The 17817-nt window shown below is 51.6% G+C and overlaps 1 protein-coding gene across 1 annotated transcript in view; it reads right to left on the bottom strand.

Annotated features, from left to right (window-relative positions):
• PLPPR5 (phospholipid phosphatase related 5) overlaps window positions 1-17817 on the bottom strand; it is an 89175-nt gene that overhangs the window by 52784 nt on the left and 18574 nt on the right. Inside the window, exons 2-3 of the mRNA XM_066246542.1 lie at window positions 5464-5596; window positions 1291-1541 (exon numbers count right to left, since the gene is read on the bottom strand). Coding sequence (XP_066102639.1) covers window positions 1291-1541; window positions 5464-5596 — 384 coding nt within the window. The remainder of the gene's footprint in view (window positions 1-1290; window positions 1542-5463; window positions 5597-17817) is intronic.

The raw sequence follows: 17817 nt of genomic DNA, 5'->3' as shown, positions 1-17817 counted from the left end.
ACATGCCGTGTTTCCCCAGGTATAAGACGCACCTTAATTTGGGGGTCCGAAATTTGGGGGAAAAAATATTACATAAAGTTATTGAACTCAAGTTGTATTCATCATAAAACTCACACACCTCCTCATCTCTGTCAAAACTCCCATCCATTAGCTCGTCCTCATCATTGTCTGATGATGAATCACTGTCTTCGACAATGAACGCAAAAACAAGCGCGAAAAAGCAGGAAGTTCAAGTATAATAAAAAAAAAAATCTACAACCGCGGTATAAGATACACCCCATTTTTAGACCACAGATGTTTTTGAAAAAATATGCTTCTTATACATGGGGAACTACAGTAATCTGACATGACTGAGTTAGGAACGGAAGAAACACTTCCATCATCTAATGGCTTTCAGAGGGTAAAAATAATTCTGAGTTTCCTGAAGTCATTCGATGTGATCAAACTTGGTTTCCAGTCAGTCCTGAGCTCTCTTGCCAGTGGGCTGAGGCAGAAGGCTCCCTTGGCACCAGGGGCAAGGAGGACCCCAAAGACAGTTAAATTCCCCGAACGTCTCACTGCAGCTTTGGAAAAGCCTACAGTGCCCAGGCATGGGGTCCAACCCCAGACTGGCAAGGCAGACGGGTACTGGCGGCAGAGGGACAGGCTGAAGACACAAATGAGAGGGTTCAAGAGCTGCCTGCCAAGGCCCCTCTTCCAAGACTGCAGGACTGTGACACGCAGCTGTGACCCCTCAGTTCCGCCCGTGGGTCCGAAGGTCGCCGCAGTCACTTGGGGCCTGACTCTTACACTAAAACGACAGCAACTACTGGAAAATCAAGGAGCAACTGTAACCAATGTGGACATCTCGGTCAGTTCTGCAGGCAGATGTGAAAAGACTGGTTGCAATATGGTGACGACACAGTGACCAACCAGAAGAGACCCTTCTAGGGAAAGAGGGCCCCTTTCTGAGCCCCGCCAAGGGGTATCAGAAGCTTGCTACTCCTCTTCCCGGTGCTACTCCACGGTTCTGGGGACTGCGACAGGACACACTCGTTTTCACTCAAACATCTCCAACAGAAGTGCTAGTGAATTATTCCTTAAGGCAACCCTCGACCTAGGCGTAATCTCACGAGCGTCAACCAACTGCATTGCATTCACGGCACCGAGAGCCACTGTTCAACCTCATTTCAGCGGCCTAGGCAAAGCTGCTGGTGGGACTTCCCTTCTGGTGGAAAGGGGTCCCTGCTGCCCCTGCCCCAGGGGGGAGAGGGACAGAGAGAGAAGGGCCGGCTAGCAGGCTCGACTTACGGTCAGGTACATGGCGGCGTAGACGCTGAGGGCCGCCTCCTTGGAGGGGAACGTCTTCCTCGCCCTCATGATGAGGTCCGGGTTGCCCGTGCATGCCTCCCCCCCGCTGATGAACTGCGTCAGCTGCTGGCACCCCAGCGCCGTGTAGTTGGGCTGGCAGAGGGCCAGGAAGTGGGGGGCCAGGTTCCCGGTCACCACTTGCCCAGCGTTGACGAAGATGTCCGTGGCAAACAGCCCGAACGTGTAGATTCCTGGAAGGAAACGCACCACATGAGCCCTCTGGGTGTTCGGGACTGCCGTTCCCGGTGAACCAACGCGGGGGTGTGTCAGAAACTGTGAAACCGTCATTCAGACACACGCAGGTGCGCCCCCCCCCCACTCCTCCCGGGTCCTCCCCGGGCTCTCCCAGCAGTGGGGGTGTTTGGTTAGCACATCACGTTGGCGCTGTCTACTGTGGGCCACCTGGCCGTGCACGGCAGGTGGATAAGATGAGACTCCAGAACAAAGAGGAAGATCTATTCTCAGCCTGTGTTTGGGGCGCTGAGATTTTTTTTTTTTTTTTTGTATTTTTCTGAAGCTGGAAATGGGGAGAGACAGTCAGACAGACTCCCGCATGCGCCCGACCGGGATCCACCCGGCACGCCCACCAGGGGGCGATGCTCTGCCCACCAGGGGGCGATGCTCTGCCCACCAGGGGGCGATGCTCTGCCCCTCCGGGGCCTCGCTCTGTTGCGACCAAAGCTACTCCAGCGCCTGGGGCAGAGGCCAAGGGGCCATCCCCAGCGCCCAGGCCATCTTTGCTCCAATGGAGCCTCGCTGCAGGAGGGGAAGAGAGAGACAGAGGAAGGAGAGGGGGAGGGGTGGTGAAGCAGATGGGCGCTTCTCCTGTGTGCCCTGGCCGGGAATCGAACCTGGGACTTCTGCACACCAGGCCGACGCTCTACCACTGAGCCAAACAGCCAGGGCGAGATTTTTTTTTTTTTAATGAAGCCAGAGTTGCCCAGAGAGGCCGCCGTCTATATCACCTTCTGCTAATGTGAGTCGTCTTTCTGTGTTCCTATTTTGAAAATGTTTTGTTCTGGGTTTTTTTTATCTTCCTAACATCAAGCGAAGTGGCTGTCTCCCTTCCATGGGGGCCTCCTAAATGCATTCTGACTGATATTAGCTCTGCTGGGGCTGCCAATTAGCAGTTAAACCCAATACCATCCATCTTCATTTAAATATCAGGGAAAACATTTGCTTTCCTAAACACATTTTTGTTGTTGTTGTTGTTTTTTAAAAAGTCACATAACAGCTAAGTAGCTTGGTCCCACCTTATCTTTTATGAATTGAATTTTAATTTATCAAGTATAAGGCAATTTAGTAAATAGTCAAGCGATCAATATGATTTCAATTATCCTCACAGTATTCAAATTTACTTTCTCTGGTTAACTAAAGGTATAAAATTAAGCACATGATTTTTTTTTTCTCTCTCTTTCCTAAGGAACTTGCCAGCTTAGTCAAACATCAAAAACATTTTCTCTTTTTTTTTTAATTTTACTTAGAAAATAAACTTTAATGGGAATAACACTTTCTAAATTCAATGTCGTTGGTCATTGCTGTCAAAACATATCTTTCTACTTAGGGAGTGGAGACAGAATAAATTCTTTTGTCATCCTTTTCAGTTAAACTTCAGAGACACAACCTTCAAGAACGTGTCATAAAGAAATCCATTCTTTTCTAATTTGGGGAAAATAGAATCTATTTGGGACACTTTAAAACTATACCAACACAATACTTCTAGGGCAGCTGGCTTATTAAAAAGTCATATCAGCCCTGGCCGGTTGGCTCAGTGGTAGAGCGTTGGCCTGGTGTGCAGAAGTCCCGGGTTCGATTCCCGGCCAGGGCACACAGGAGAAGCGCCCATCTGCTTCTCCACCCCTCCCCCTCTCCTTCCTCTCTGTCTCTCTCTTCCCCTCCTGCAGCCAAGGCTCCATTGGAGCAAAGATGGCCTGCTTGCTGGGGATGGCTCCTTGGCCTCTGCCCCAGGCGCTAGAGTGGCTCTGGTTGCGGCAGAGCGACCCCCCCCAGGGGCAGAGCATCGCCCCCTGGTGGGCGTGCCGGGTGGATCCCTGTCGGGCGCATGCGGGAGTCTGTCTGACTGTCTCTCCCCGTTTCCAGCTTCAGAAAAATACAAAAAAAATAAAGTCCTATCATTCTATTTTAATAATTGGATGCTTTTCCTCTTAGTCATATATCCCTCTGGATGGCGTGTTTCCTCAGCCTGTTACACCAGTTATTGGCAATTGTGTAAGGAGTCACCCAGCCAGGTGTGCAGCCTCCAATGCTCTTCCTGCGTGACTGCCGGGCTTACCTCTTCGCTTTCAGAATGTTACGCAGGAGTCTGAAAGGGTCACGCACACTGACCTGCACGCAGCCAAACTATAGGTACAAAATGGCAGTGCAGCCAAGACCTCAGCTCTCTTTTTAGGTAAAAAAAAAAAAAAAGTAAAAGGAAACAATAAAGGCTCACAGGCATTCCGTGAGCCGTCCGAGTAAGGGGAACAGGCGCAGACGTGTGCGAGGAGCAGAGGAGAATGGGGCCAAGGAAGTGCTCCCAGACACACCTCTCCTCCCAAACACCGTGGCGGCCTGGACCAGAGCCCACGAGGAAGCGCAGCGTCTGTCTCTGCGCCTGGGCCTCGGGGCGCAGACACACTCGTCCTCTTGGACCCAACGTTCTCTTTATCTGGTGTCATACGTTTCTGTTTTTGCTTTTTTCTCTTGAGAGAGAACTATCTGATGAAGATATGGAGGTGTGTCCCTGAACACCTGCAAAGTTCCCCGAGATGCCGTGGAATGAAAAATGTCTGCGCGTCGGGCCCACGTCTCTGCTCGCGAGTTTCCTGTGTTATTACAGCAAGCTAGAGAGTCGGAGTCACGGTCGACAAGGGAGCAAGGAACAAATGAAGCGCCCCTCCATATTTTCATATGATACAATCATCTAACAAGTAAGGAACATGGGGAGAATTAAACGCACGCTTTCTCCGTGCCAATTACGGTTTAGAAATATGTGTGCAAATGCAGGAAAACATATTTTACCGAAACAGACATACTATCATGTACTTGACAGTATTTCACAAAGTGTGGATTTCATCATTTTTAGTGTGAAGGGGATTCCTGTTTCTTTTGTTATTAAATGACTCGTACAAAGATAGGTGAGTCAAGGACACAGCAGGGGAGGGGAAGAAAAAGACCTTTAAAGTCTCCTATGAAAGTTATCCCTTCAACAGTGTAAATGACAACGCTGGATATGAGGACCTTTCATCTTCAGAGAGATTTAAAGGCACGATGACATTTGGTTAGTCTTTAAGTATGTTTGTAGATAAATTAGGTGATCTATGCATAATACGTAAAAGTCTCCACCTCGATCTCAGCGGTATGAGGAATACACTGAAGGGTTACAGTGTCCTTACTCTCAATACGGAACAGAATTTATATGAAATGTATAGACACACAAACTTTTTTTAATCTGGTAAATCCAGGAAATAATCATTTATATTCACTTTATTGTGTCAGTTAAAAAAACGATCTGCGTCCAGTTGCTATTGAATGGAGATGATTTTCAATAATCCGTCAATGTTCATATGTATTAGGGCAGGAATTTGAGACTAAAAGGTAAAGTGTCAGTCAATCCTGTCCTCTAATAAAATTATCAATACGTTTTTTTGCTAATTTAAAAAAAATAGCAGTAGCGTGCAGAGTATGACATGTGGCAGTTAACAATTACTACCTTTCTTTTACTTGCCGGGTTATTTTTTCTATTCTTCAAGATGTTCAACAACCTAAGGAGATAATCATTTCTCCCCAAGCACCGTGTCTGACATTTCCTAACACAGTAAGTCATTTAATTTAATGTAATTTTCAGTTTCTTCAAGAATATTGAACATCTAAGCGTGGTGTTTTTTTTATCCTTAAAATAATACGGCAACAACAGCTGGGGGAGAGCCCAACAATTTAAAAAAAAAAAAAAAAACTAGTAAGCTGTGTTAATTCTTTTTAAACCAAATTGAAGCATTTCAAAGAATGTATTGCCTGATATGTGCATATTGTTAAAACGCTGGTCATTCTAAAGGTCAGCTTATACATCAACATTGTGACAGCAACAACAGAAACAGTTCAGAGGGCACGTACCAAGAAATCTCACAGTCCTCCGCACCAGTGGGTTAATATAGCAACAGTCTCCGGTTAAAATAGTTTTCTCCTGGTTTTCAAAATCCCTTGTGGCTAGTTGTAGGCAAAACACAGCAGTCTCTCCAACTATTATCTTGCAAGAAAATAAAAGGTTAAAGAACATTAGAATGTAACCAGCATAAAGGTAGAACATTTTATTTAAAAAAGAAAAAGAAAAGAAAGAAAAGTAAAGAAAGGAGTGTCCGGCTGGGTAGCGCAGATGGTTAGAGCATCATCCTGATAAACCAAGGTTGCAGGTTCCATCCTTGGTCAGGGCACATACAAGAATCAACCAACAACATAAATAAGTGGAACAAAAAAATGTCTCTCTCTGTCTCTCTTTCTCTCTCTGTTTCTCTCTAAAATCAATAAATAGAAATTGTTTTGTTTTTTGTTTTGTATTTTTCTGAAGTTGGAAACGGGGAGACAGACAGACTCCCGCATGCGCCTGACCGGGATCCACCCGACACGTCCACCAGGGGGCGATGCTCTGCCCATCTGGGGTGTCACTCTGTTGCAACCAGAGCCATTCTAGCACCTGAGGCAGAGGCCACAGAGCCATCCTCAGCGCCCGGGCCAACTTTGCTCCAATGGAGCCTTGGCTGCAGGAGGGGAAGAGAGAGAGAGAGAGGAAGGAGAGGGGGAGGGGTGGAGAAGCAGATGGGTGCCTTTCCTGTGTGCTCTGGCCGGGAATCGAACCCGGGATTCCTGCAGGCCAGGCTGATACTCTACCACTGAGCCAACTGGCCAGGGCTTAAATAGAAAGTTTTTAAAAGGGGCTTTGTTGAGTAGTAATAATCTCAATATAACAACAAACCATATCTGCCTAACCAAACCCCGTTTTATAACCTTATCCATATATATATATATATATATATATATATATATATGGCCCGTATTTCTGTCAATGCGAGGGTGTAGCAAGCTGATACCTTATGAAGACAAGTGGACAGTCACACCTTTGCTTTGTAAAAGACCATTAAAAATGAAACAAAGATCTTTGCTTTCAAAAGAAGCAACTCACTTATTCTTAATGTGCAATCGCCTGCCTTGTTTTATTTTCAAATGATTGTATCTTGTTTAGCTCTGACTCTGCCACAGACATCAGAGCAGCTCTCTAGAGGAGCAGAATCTGAATTCCAGTGCGCGGCTCTTCTGACCACAGTTTCTGCGGGGGGATTTGCAAGCTGGTCTTCTGACTTTTCCAGCTTGTGCCAGGTGAGTCCCCAGGTACCCGCCTGGGGCTTTGCCACATGCCTAGCATTTCTACCATCTTAAGGGGAAGGTGTTGGGGGACAGAGCACCTCACAAGGACCTTTACAAGTCCTGGGGTCAGCAGGCATTAGGGAACTGAGTATGGAAGAAGGTGGCCCCGATCCTTGGACACGCACCAGCCTTCCAACAAAGGCCGGAGAGCTCCTCACCGCCCTCCTAACTCTGCTGCTGTGTCTTTAAGACTCGGTTTTCAATGAAATTTCTTCACGTCCCTCTGCAGACCTTGGCTCTTCTGTGGGACCGAGGACCTGGTGGTCTGGTCCTGTTCCCACCATTATCAAGAAGGGGCTCTTTACCTTGTGGTCCCCAGACCCCATCTCCCTCAGCTTTCCAAAGCCGCCCTTGGGGGACTCGCGGAACTGGTTTCCTGGAAACGGAATTACTGCGCCCAGAGGCCAGCAACGATGAGGGGGATGCGCAAGGCCTTGTCACTTCGCCGTAGTCGTCCTCGATACAATTCCCTTCTGAGAACCAATCCATGAAAGCTGCTTCCCGAGGGGGAGAGACAGAGTGCTGAGCACTGCCCCACGAGCTGCTCCCGCCTGCTGTGGTGGCTCCGGCTGTCCACGGAGGTGCGGACCGGGGGTGGGGGGTGGGGGGGGTGAGGACACCTGTGGCACCGACGGGGAGACTCAGCCCGCTTCCTACGGGACAGCTGTCAGGGGGTGGGGGTGGGGGGGTGAGGACACCTGTGGCACCGATGGGGAGACTCAGCCCTCTTCCTACGGGACAGCTGTCAGGGGGTGGGGGTGGGGGGGTGAGGACACCTGTGGCACCGACGGGGAGACTCAGCCCTCTTCCTACGGGACAGCTGTCAGGGGGTGGGGGTGGGGGGGTGAGGACACCTGTGGCACCGATGGGGAGACTCAGCCCTCTTCCTACGGGACAGCTGTCAGGGGGTGGGGGTGGGGGGGTGAGGACACCTGTGGCACCGACGGGGAGACTCAGCCCTCTTCCTACGGGACAGCTGTCAGGGGGTGGGGGTGGGGGGGTGAGGACACCTGTGGCACCGATGGGGAGACTCAGCCCTCTTCCTACAGGACAGCTGTCAGGGGGTGGGGGTGGGGGGGTGAGGACACCTGTGGCACCGACGGGGAGACTCAGCCCGCTTCCTACGGGACAGCTGTCAGGGGGTGGGGGTGGGGGGGTGAGGACACCTGTGGCACCGACGGGGAGACTCAGCCCGCTTCCTACAGGACAGCTGTCAGGGGGTGGGGGTGGGGGGGTGAGGACACCTGTGGCACCGATGGGGAGACTCAGCCCGCTTCCTACGGGACAGCTGTCAGGGGGTGGGGGTGGGGGGGTGAGGACACCTGTGGCACCGATGGGGAGACTCAGCCCGCTTCCTACGGGACAGCTGTTCGGGGGAGTGCCTCCTCCCCCACTGGGACAGAAGCTCTCCATTCACTGGGATGTGAAAGAAAAAGGGGGGGAGGGCTCCACTAGGAGGGGGGGCGTCCCCAGCTGTGAACTCGTGGTCATTCCTTGCATCTGCCCCCCCCAGGGCCTTCTTCCAGGCTCACAGACCTCATCCAGCCCACTCTTCCTTTCTCCACCCCGGGGAGCCGGGGATCCCCCTGCCCGACCCCCTGAACCCCACCTCTGTGGACGGTTGGTGTCTGCTCATTCAGTATCCACGACAAGCGGGGGCGGAATGCGGTGAGAAGTCCCAACCGTGCAGAGGGCTCGGGAGGGCGCCTCACCCACCCAGCCGGGGCTGTGTCCGAACAACTGCGTTGTTCCTGGGGCCACACTTCCCGCCCAACTGCGACCAGGCAGTCTACGTGCTCCGCGCCAGAGCTGAGCCCCCAAATGGAAGCCTCAGCTTCCACAGACCCCACCCACACCCCCAAACCAGAGCCCCCCGCGCCCTGCCACACCCCCTCTTCTCACCGTCTCACTTCATTGTGCTTTACTGGACTCAGCGTTGACAGGATGAAGCCCCCTGAGCCCTGGCTTGCCTACCAGGCTGTATCTACACAGCCCCCTTCCGGAATGACCCAGATGTTCTCAGTGAGACCCGAGACAGGAAGGGTCCTGACCAGCCACCCACCCAAGCCCAGCACCCGGTGGGCTTCACCCGCCTTCAGGCCTAGCGTCCTACTGCATTTCCCCCCCACGACCGAAACGCCAGGGACCACTGAGGGTACTTCCAACTTCTGCCAAGACAGACACGTGCACAAATAATCCTAGCGAGTGAATCAAGAGGGGAAAGGCTGGGAGGAAGGGCTGACCAGGGACTGAGTATGCACATAACCACACTCTGGCAGAAAGGGCTCGGTCCTCTTCAATCCCACCTCCGCAGGGCGGCCCGGCTCAGGCCTCCAGGGCCCGAGGCCCGAGAGCGAGCGCGGGATGGAGCAGTCCCACCTGGCGTGTTTGCTCCACGCACAGGAAAGCCACCCCGGTCTGTCCAAGGCGGCACAGTGGGGGCGAGCTCCGGGAACTGGCTGGCGTGGCGTTGAGTCGTGGCTTTACCTCTTCCTAGCTGACTGACCTTCGCGAAGGCACCTGACTTCCCTTGACCTCGGTGCCCTCCTCTGTAAAATAACAATCGCAGACACAGCCCCACCCCCGGATGTTGTCAGGATTAAAGGAGCTGACGGTCATCAAAGTCTCAGAAGAGGAGCCGTACAGAGTTAAGTTGCGCTGTGTGGACGTTGGCCGTTATTGGATGACCTTTACGGTTCGGTCCAACTCGGCTTGGCAATGGGTTACTCCGTGTGGTGAGGGAGTCCAGGCCACCTGGGATAAGGTATATAGTGGTTTATACATTAAGATAGGGTGGAAGTCCCGACACTAATCTCGGTGGGGGTGTAGAAAAAAGAAAGGTTGTCTGTCTCACAACAAAGCATGGATTTACAAGCTATGGGCATTCTTTCTTTTTTTTAAATGACGAGCAGCTTTCGAAAAACGATTTTAAAACCGCTTTCCTAATTAAAATAAATGCTGCTCATTAAACTTTGTATGATTTTCATCCTTTGCCCAGCCATCCATAGGAATGTGGTGAGCAGAAGCTATGAGACGTGATTTAAAGGGCGCGGTAATACAAACGCATTTCGCATACTTGCGAGGTTTTTTTTATTATTATTAATTTTAATAGGTGAGGTCAGATTCTCCACGTTCATCAATCTACTGTAGGCCAGTGCTGTGATAATACACCTGTCATTCCTCCAAAGCGCTAACTCATAATTAATGAAAGCTTAAGAATTAATAAGAGTGGACAGGCTATCACCTGGCTTTCCGGCACTTCTAAAACACACGCTCAAATGAAGTCCCCCAGTTCTGGATCAACAATCAAAGTGCAACGTGATAAAATCCAAACACTCCTTGGGACGTTGAAATAGTGGAGTTTTTAGAAATGGGTCTTTGAAGCACAAGCAATAACTAAGTGTTCCTGTGTCTGTGCCCCTAAAACTATGTTCAGCAGGGTAAGTGTTGTTGTTGCTGTTGTTTGGGGGAGGGGAGGAGTTCTGGATTAAAAAAAAAAAAAAAGGCCCTAGCTGGTTGGCTCAGTGGTAGAGCGTCGGCCCGGCATGTGGAAATCCCGGATTCGATTCCCAGCCAGGGCACACAGGAGAAGCAGATGGGTGCTTCCTTTCTCTCTGTCTCTCTCTTCTCCTCCCACAGCCAAGGCTCCATGGGAGCAAAGTTGGCCCCGGGTGCTGAGGACAGCCCCATGGCCTCCGCTTCAGGCGCTAGAATGGTTCCGGTTGCAACAGAGCAACGCCCTAGATGGGCAGAGCATCACCCCCTGGTGGGCATGCCAGGTGGATCGTGGTCTGGCGCATGCGGGAGTCTGTCTCTGCTTCACCGCTTCTAACTTCAGGGAAAAAAAGAAAAACTGGGAAAAGTTTTAAACTCTAGCCCTCAGAGAGTCACATCAGCACATGAAGATTCACAATTTCTAGCTGCCCCATAGGGCATTTGATGTCACTGTACACGAAGGAGCAGAGAACTGTATAGTTTGTCTAAGGTCATTCTGCTAATAAGTCACAAAGCCAGGACGCAACTCTGTGTGGCCCAGCCCCCGCGTTCAACTTGCCATTGCAATGTTTGATCCTTTTGCTTTATTTTAGGAAGAAAAAGTCGGGCAGTTACAAAGCTTTTCTGTGTGAACTTCTAAACGTGTGCATGACATTTCCTCCCAGGGAGCTCGCCTGCGTGACCAAAAGCGTGACCGTCTGTTAAGGAAAACTGTTACCTTTGCTGCCAACATTTCCTAAACTTACTTGACCTTAGGAATCTATGTTCTGGGGACCGTCCTAAATATCTGGTAGAGCTTGTATCCCAGAAACGCTAGGAAGAGTAAGGAAAAAACAAAAGTCTTCTTCCTTTTAGGAGGAGAGAAGCCCTCCTTTGGGAAGGACAAGCTAGTAAGAACTCTTTGTGATAATTCGATAAAAGAGCCAGGGCTCTTCAGAAAGAACAGGGAAAGCTAACTTGATAAACGAACGACAAACTCATTCCGCCCCTTCCCTGGTTCTTAGAAAGAGAAGGTTTGCTTGGTTGGTTGGTGCGTCGTCCTCAAACACAAAGTTTGAGGGTTCAAACCCCAGTCAAGGGACAGACAGAAACAGATTGATGTTTCTGACTCTCCCTCTCTCCTTTCCTCTCTCTAAAATCAATCAAGAGAGAAAACAAGGATTCATTTACACAACAAGAGAGAAAACCCTTACTCCGAAAAAAAAAAAAAAAAGACCCCGAGGAGAAAGAAAAGGGCATCTAAGTCGAGTTTCAAGATGTATCTGGGCAGCAGGACGTGGCCAGGGAAGGCCAGCGGGATTTGCTGGACCTTTCTGATTAGTGGCAAAGAAAGAATAACATTCCCTTCTCCAGGATAGAGGAGCCTGACTCCCCCCCACCCCCACCCCTGGGGTGTCTGCCGGCCATGGTCTCAGGTGAATTATCCAGGACGCCTGCCCAGTGTGGTATCTCACCATTATTGTCTCATGCTGGACTGTAATTTTCTCTCTCTTACTCCTACCCCCCCCCTCCATCTTTTTCTTCTGTGTCACTGTATGATTTGAGATTTCTTCTGTCCCAACTTGTGAGATTCTATTGTACCCCGAGGCTGGAAGGACTCCTGTCCCCTGCCAGTGCCCTCCCTGCCTCAAGGGAATGTGAATGCTATAGAATAAAATCTACGCGGCTGGGGCTGACGCTCTCCTTGGCAGGAAGCTCAGCTTTCGGCGTGACAGCGCCGGCTGGCAAAGCACAAACGGGGTCTCCCGCAGGTTCCCGTCCTACGCACAGATCTCTCCCCGGAGGTCACCTCCTCCGGTCTCCTCCGCTCTCCTCTCTCTCTCTCTCCATTTAAACAGGCTGCCAGGGCAAATGTCTTTTAAGGCCATTTCTTTTTCCTGAAGAAATAAAATAAAATAAATAGACGAGACAGCTGAAGGACTTTATTTTTAAAAACACATTCCCGGGAAGAGTAAAATGCTGATTGCATAAAGAAATCCTTATACTGTACCGAGGCCATTAGGAAAAAAAAAAGAAAAAGCAACAACTGTCTGATGAGTACGTACAAAGACAAGCATGATTGAAACCCAAAAATAAATGAATGAGCCCAGTCTTGGGACATGAACTCATTTGCATCTGGGTGGCAGCGGCGCCTCTCCGGCTTACTGCCCGCGGCGTCGTAATGAGGAGAGGGTGCCGCGGTCACATCCGCGCGCAGCCCGCCCGCCCCCCCCCCCCCCCCCCCCCCCGGCTCTGACTCAGAGGGCTGATTAAACGAGCCAGTCGAAGGGTTCGCAGTAGGTAACGGGAAATGTGCTCTGGAGAAACGATGACGTGTGATCCCAGACGCCCTTCCCGGGAAGCTCACGACACATGCATATGTATCACCCAAACTCATAAACGGCTCCCCCGGCTGGCCTCGTCAGCGGGGTCGTGCACCGGTCAGCGCGCGCCAGCTGCTACGCTGAGCACTCTGCCGGCACTAACGTGACTCGGTCCTCACAGCCACCCCGTGAGGTGGGCATCCCGACCTCCTGGTACGGGCCGGGGCATCGAGGCCCGGGGAGGGCACGTTCCCAAGGTGGCCGGCAGCTAATGGACGGCAGACCTCAGAGTCAGCCCCGGCGGCACGATGCCACTTTTCCCACGGTGTTCATTCATCGCCAAAGATTTTTGCAGAAACGGAGTCAGAGCATTTTACAAAATACGTATACCAACTGATTCCGTCACTCTGTCAAACCGGGCATTAGAATAGTTTATTATTTTGCTTTCTTTTAGGAGGAGACGTCCAGCAGTTCGAGCTTCTCCATCTGAACTTCTGCACTTCGGAGCACAGACCGCTCACAAAAAACGAGGGGATATTTCAAAATGAATAGGAAGTGATAAAAAAAAAAAAGAGAAGTGGCCCTGGCGGGTTGGCTCAGCGGTAGAGTGTCGGCCTGGCGTGCAGAAGTCCCGGGTTTGATTCCAGCCAGGGCACACAGGAGAAGCGCCCATCTGCTTCTCCACCCCTCCCCCTCTCCTTCCTCTCTGTCTCTCTCTTCCCCTCCCGCAGCCGAGGCTCCACTGGAGCAAAGATGGCCCGGGCGCTGGGGATGGTTCCTTGGCCTCTGCCCCAGGCGCTAGAGTGGCTCTGGTCGCAACAGAGCATCGCCGCCTGGTGGGCAGAGTGTTGCCCCCTGGTGGGCGAGTCGGGTGGATCACGGTCGGGCGCATGCGGGAGTCTGTCTATCCCCGTTTCCAGCTTCGGAAAAATACAAAAAAAAAAAAAAAAAAAAGAGAAGCATTTGATTTTTTTTTATTACTAAACAAAGACATCAGAAAAGCAAACAACAAGTCAAAGAAAGTTGTTTTATTATGCAAATGAGATGCAAACCGAACTTTGAGCTCACTGGTGGAAAATGCACCAGACACAGGGCGGAAACTACTGGAGTGTCTGCACGTCCCCTGATCCCCTAATTTTTGTGAGCAGTGTAATTCCCCCCAATTAGCTTCTCGGCATAAAGCCGAGATAGGAGAATCTGTTCTTATTTAAAAAACAAACAAACAAGCAAAAAAAACTGGACAACTAAGGCTCCCAGACAAGATGTTATAACGCACAGTGACCCTGATTCGAGGGAACGTCAGAGGACAGAGTCTGGGTGGGTGGGCAGAGTGCAGGGGTCACCTTCAGACGGACATATCAATGTCTGCAATGTCTGCCCCAGCCTTCCGCTTCTCATTTTTTAGAATCAGCCTGGCGCCCTGATACGTCCTTTCGAAGTGCTGCTGGTCATGGGGCAGTTTGGCAGGAGTTTCAGTGAAGATAAATGGAAAGTTCATTTTTCAAAATAAATAAATAAATAGAATGAAACTCTGAAGAAAAGTTACAGATGCATTTTCTTTTTCAAAATAACAGTGATTAAATATCTACTTGCGTTGAGTTAGACTAGTAGAAGCCTACAGAATGGATGCAAGAGCCTCTCTATTGATCTGACTTACCAAGGGCACAAAGGGCACAAAGAGAAAATGACTCTGAAGCCTGCCATTGCTTCCACCTGTAACTCTCAGAGTGTCTACACCAGGCGTCCCCAAACTACGACCCGCAGGCCGCATGCAGCCCCGAGGCCATTTATCTGCCCCTCCCCCACACCGCACTTCCGGAAGGGGCACCTCTTTCATTGGTGGTCAGTGAGAGGAGCACTGTATGTAGCGGCCCTCCAACGGTCTGAGGGACAGTGAACTGGCCCCCTGTGTAAAAAGTTTGGGGACCCCTGGTCTACACCATCTTCCTAGCCCAGCTGCCGAGGTGATGTGGATTCACTTTCCGTGTACTCGACCATGTGTGTACAAAGCTGCCTCCAGATGAGAAGAATCTTTGACTTCTCCACTTGGACGGAACTCGCTCTTATCGCCTCCCCCCGGCCAACGCGATCGAATGTCTAGCCCCTGCATGCTCACAGCCTCTGCTCCTGGGCTGGACCCGACTGTGGGCTGTCAGAACAGTTACAGTTACATTCACGCATCTCAGCGGTCAGCGGGCGTGTCGCCGCAGACAGGAAGGGCCAGCTGCTGGCCCCGGTCAGAAGCCGCTGCCCTTGGCTCTGTTCTCCCTGTCTCTTTCAGAAACAACGGGAGCCTTCCTGCTCCTTTTATTATATGTTAACAGATGTTGGCCCTGGGGCTGGGGTGCTGGCCCCCTGGGGGCCCTTGTGTTGCAAACAGGAGACAACACGTAGGGAGGCAGAGCAAGTCCTCGTGTGCCAACAGCCATGCCATGGCCAGAAGCACCGACTGCTCCATGTGCCCCAGCTTCCGCCTCTGACTTCCCCGCAGAGGGTCTTGGGAGCTGCGGGGCCGGACCAGACACTGGGTGGGGAGGATGCGGGTCCTCTGATGGACCGCGGAGAAGAGACACACACGCCCCCACCAGGGAGCAGTCTTTTTCCAAGCGCCCCTCGGTGCTAAAGCATATATTTCAAAATCACAACTTTCTGACCTATGGCTCATTGTAGCGCAGAACGGGCAGACACTTTCTGAGAATTCTGCAATGTGGCAGCAAAAGGTCAATCTGTAACAGACCGCTGAAATCCCGTGAACATCCGAGTCCTAGGACTATGTGACCCGACGGGTCCGGAGTCCGTCCGATACATACAGGTCTCGAGCACCTGGAGCGAGGTTTTCCTTCCAAGAGCAACAAGACACAGTTCTACTGAAGGAGCATTTCCGGGGACAGTTTGCCAGCAGTTTTAGACGTCTGTTAAAATCTCAATCAAGTTTCCTTTTAAAACCTTCCATTATAATCTTCTCCCTATGAACTGAAGCAAGATAGAGTTGAAATGAGCTTGTTACGTGAGGTCCTGATCATTTTGAAGGTTTCTTTAATATCGGTATTTATGATTCATGGCATCATCAGATGACTCAAGTGAATTAAAATTCTTCACATCCTGGAATGAAATTAACACCCTACTTAACAAACGTCCCCAGGTAGCAGACACCGCTGTTCGCCTCGTCGTTGTTTACTACCCCTCTTCCTCGCAGAGCCGCGGCTTTGCTCGGTTATCCATCTTCCCTTACGGCCTCGATCTGCAGGGGAGCCAGGGCCAGCCTTGTCCTCACACAATGGAAGGGGGTCTCAAGTCCTGGTGGCCCCATCTGCGGCAGAGGGGAGCCCGGGAAGGTGATGAATTTCCACCCAAGGAAGCATGAGGACACTTCTGCTCAGGGTAGGTGCTTTGAAATGGGTAGTTCTTGCTTTTAAAGACATCATCGTGTTGGCCTGTGATTTCTGGGACCGGGTGGCCACCGTGCAGTCAGGAGAGGGGCCAGCCCAGAGCAGAGCAGACACACGTGACGGCCGAGGGGAAGGAGAAGACAAACCCAGATCTGTGACCTGAGGTTCAGATGCTGACGTCGTCGGTTCTGAGCCCTCCTGGCTGGGCACTCGCTGCTGCGTGACACAAAGCAGTTTCCTTCTTGTTTAATGGTTAAGTCGGAGCTTTCTGTCCCTCGCAGATGAAGCCGTTGAACTGATATGCAGAACAAGTCCCTGAATTTGTGAAGTGCTCGGGAGGGTAACATTTTTAAATGCAGAAATGGCCAGGTGCAAGGACACATCGCTACAGTGGCATGTGGTCCATGTGAGGGTTGAGGGGAGGAAGGGTATCCATCCCACTGGTGACGGTGGGGCGGGGAGGGAGAGGGAAAATCTCAGGGACGCTGATGTTTCTCAGGCAGCACAGGACTTGAAAGAACAGGGCTGTTTTCCACAAACAATAAACAGTGCAGATTAGGGTGGGGGCGGGGGCGGGGGCGGGGAGGAGTGTAAGACTGAGAGAGGGCAGAGAAAAAAGCGCTTTATAGGAAAGGTGACCAGGTAACTCACTACCCACGCTACCAGGCTTCTCAGTAGTAACCCTGATACCATCATGACAACAGGAACAAAATGGGACCGATGCAGGCGCCCATGGGTCCCACCATGACAGGGCACAAGGATGGGACACCGAGGAGGGAAAAGGAGGGGACACCCTTGAGAAACGGCAGTCCCTGGTCCCAGGTGGCCAGAATGCAGTCTCCAGACGGGAGCCCCGGTGGGAGGCGACCTCGGGACCCCGATGGGAATGCCTTCCTTCCCAAAGTGAGACCTCTCTGGAACTTAATCTCATTCACAGTGGGAGGCGATGACATTTCTGGGCAGGGGGAGAGGTGTGATCAGACCCCCGCTGTCGGGAAATCAAATCCAGAAGCAGGGAGGCCGGCGAGAGGGGTGAGAAGCTAGCTACCTAGGCAGCCGCTGCCCTGGTCCTCCGCCAGGGGCCAGGGGCAGGGGGTAGGCAGAGGGGGCCCCGCAAGTAATGAGAGAGGTGGGCAGAGGGGAAGAAAGGCGGACGGAGGGACGGATGGGTAAACAGGTCAATACGGGGATCGCCTGCAGTGAGGAGGGGGGTGGGCACACAGTGGAGCAGAGGACACGGAGCCGGAGATGTTCTTCCGTCTCCCTGCTGGTGAACGTTCCCGCCGGTCCAGCTGCTTCTCCCTAATTCGAAGCACCCACAGGACATCGAGTCTTCCGGTTAGTTATTTCAACTCAGTTCTGTCTTGATTCACTCGTTGAGTATGTTTGGATCATCATACCTGCCCCCCCCCCCGCTTTATGAGAAGGGCTCCGTTTTCAACGGGTACCTCAGTGATGTGACGTCCACACGGAACCCGGATCCCACCCCCTCAACCCGTCTCCCCCGTCCAGGACGGTTCGCGGTGGAGTCCAACCCGTTTCCACGATGCGGACATGGCCGCTCCTCTCAGCTGTCCCCGACGCCTTTTCTCTCCTTGTATGGACTCCCTGGTCCCAGCAAACGAAGTGGAAGATGTCACTCCTCCTTTTCCAAACGTGGGGCGCCCTACCCCCGCCCCCCAACTGCAGCCCTGCCCTACATGTCCCTGGAGTGTGGTGGGGAATGGATGAGGGTCTGGAGCCCAGAACACCTTCCGGTTTCAAATGACTCAACTTGATGCAAGTCCCTCACCGGTTTGCGAGCCTCGGTGTGTCCCTTTTGCAAAAGCGTGATGATGATATCAAATGACAGGAGGGCTGTG

The sequence above is a fragment of the Saccopteryx bilineata genome, chromosome 11 (assembly GCF_036850765.1).
Source record: "Saccopteryx bilineata isolate mSacBil1 chromosome 11, mSacBil1_pri_phased_curated, whole genome shotgun sequence".
In the NCBI taxonomy this organism is placed as follows: domain Eukaryota; kingdom Metazoa; phylum Chordata; class Mammalia; order Chiroptera; family Emballonuridae; genus Saccopteryx; species Saccopteryx bilineata.
This window is presented reverse-complemented; position numbering and strand designations above follow the sequence as displayed.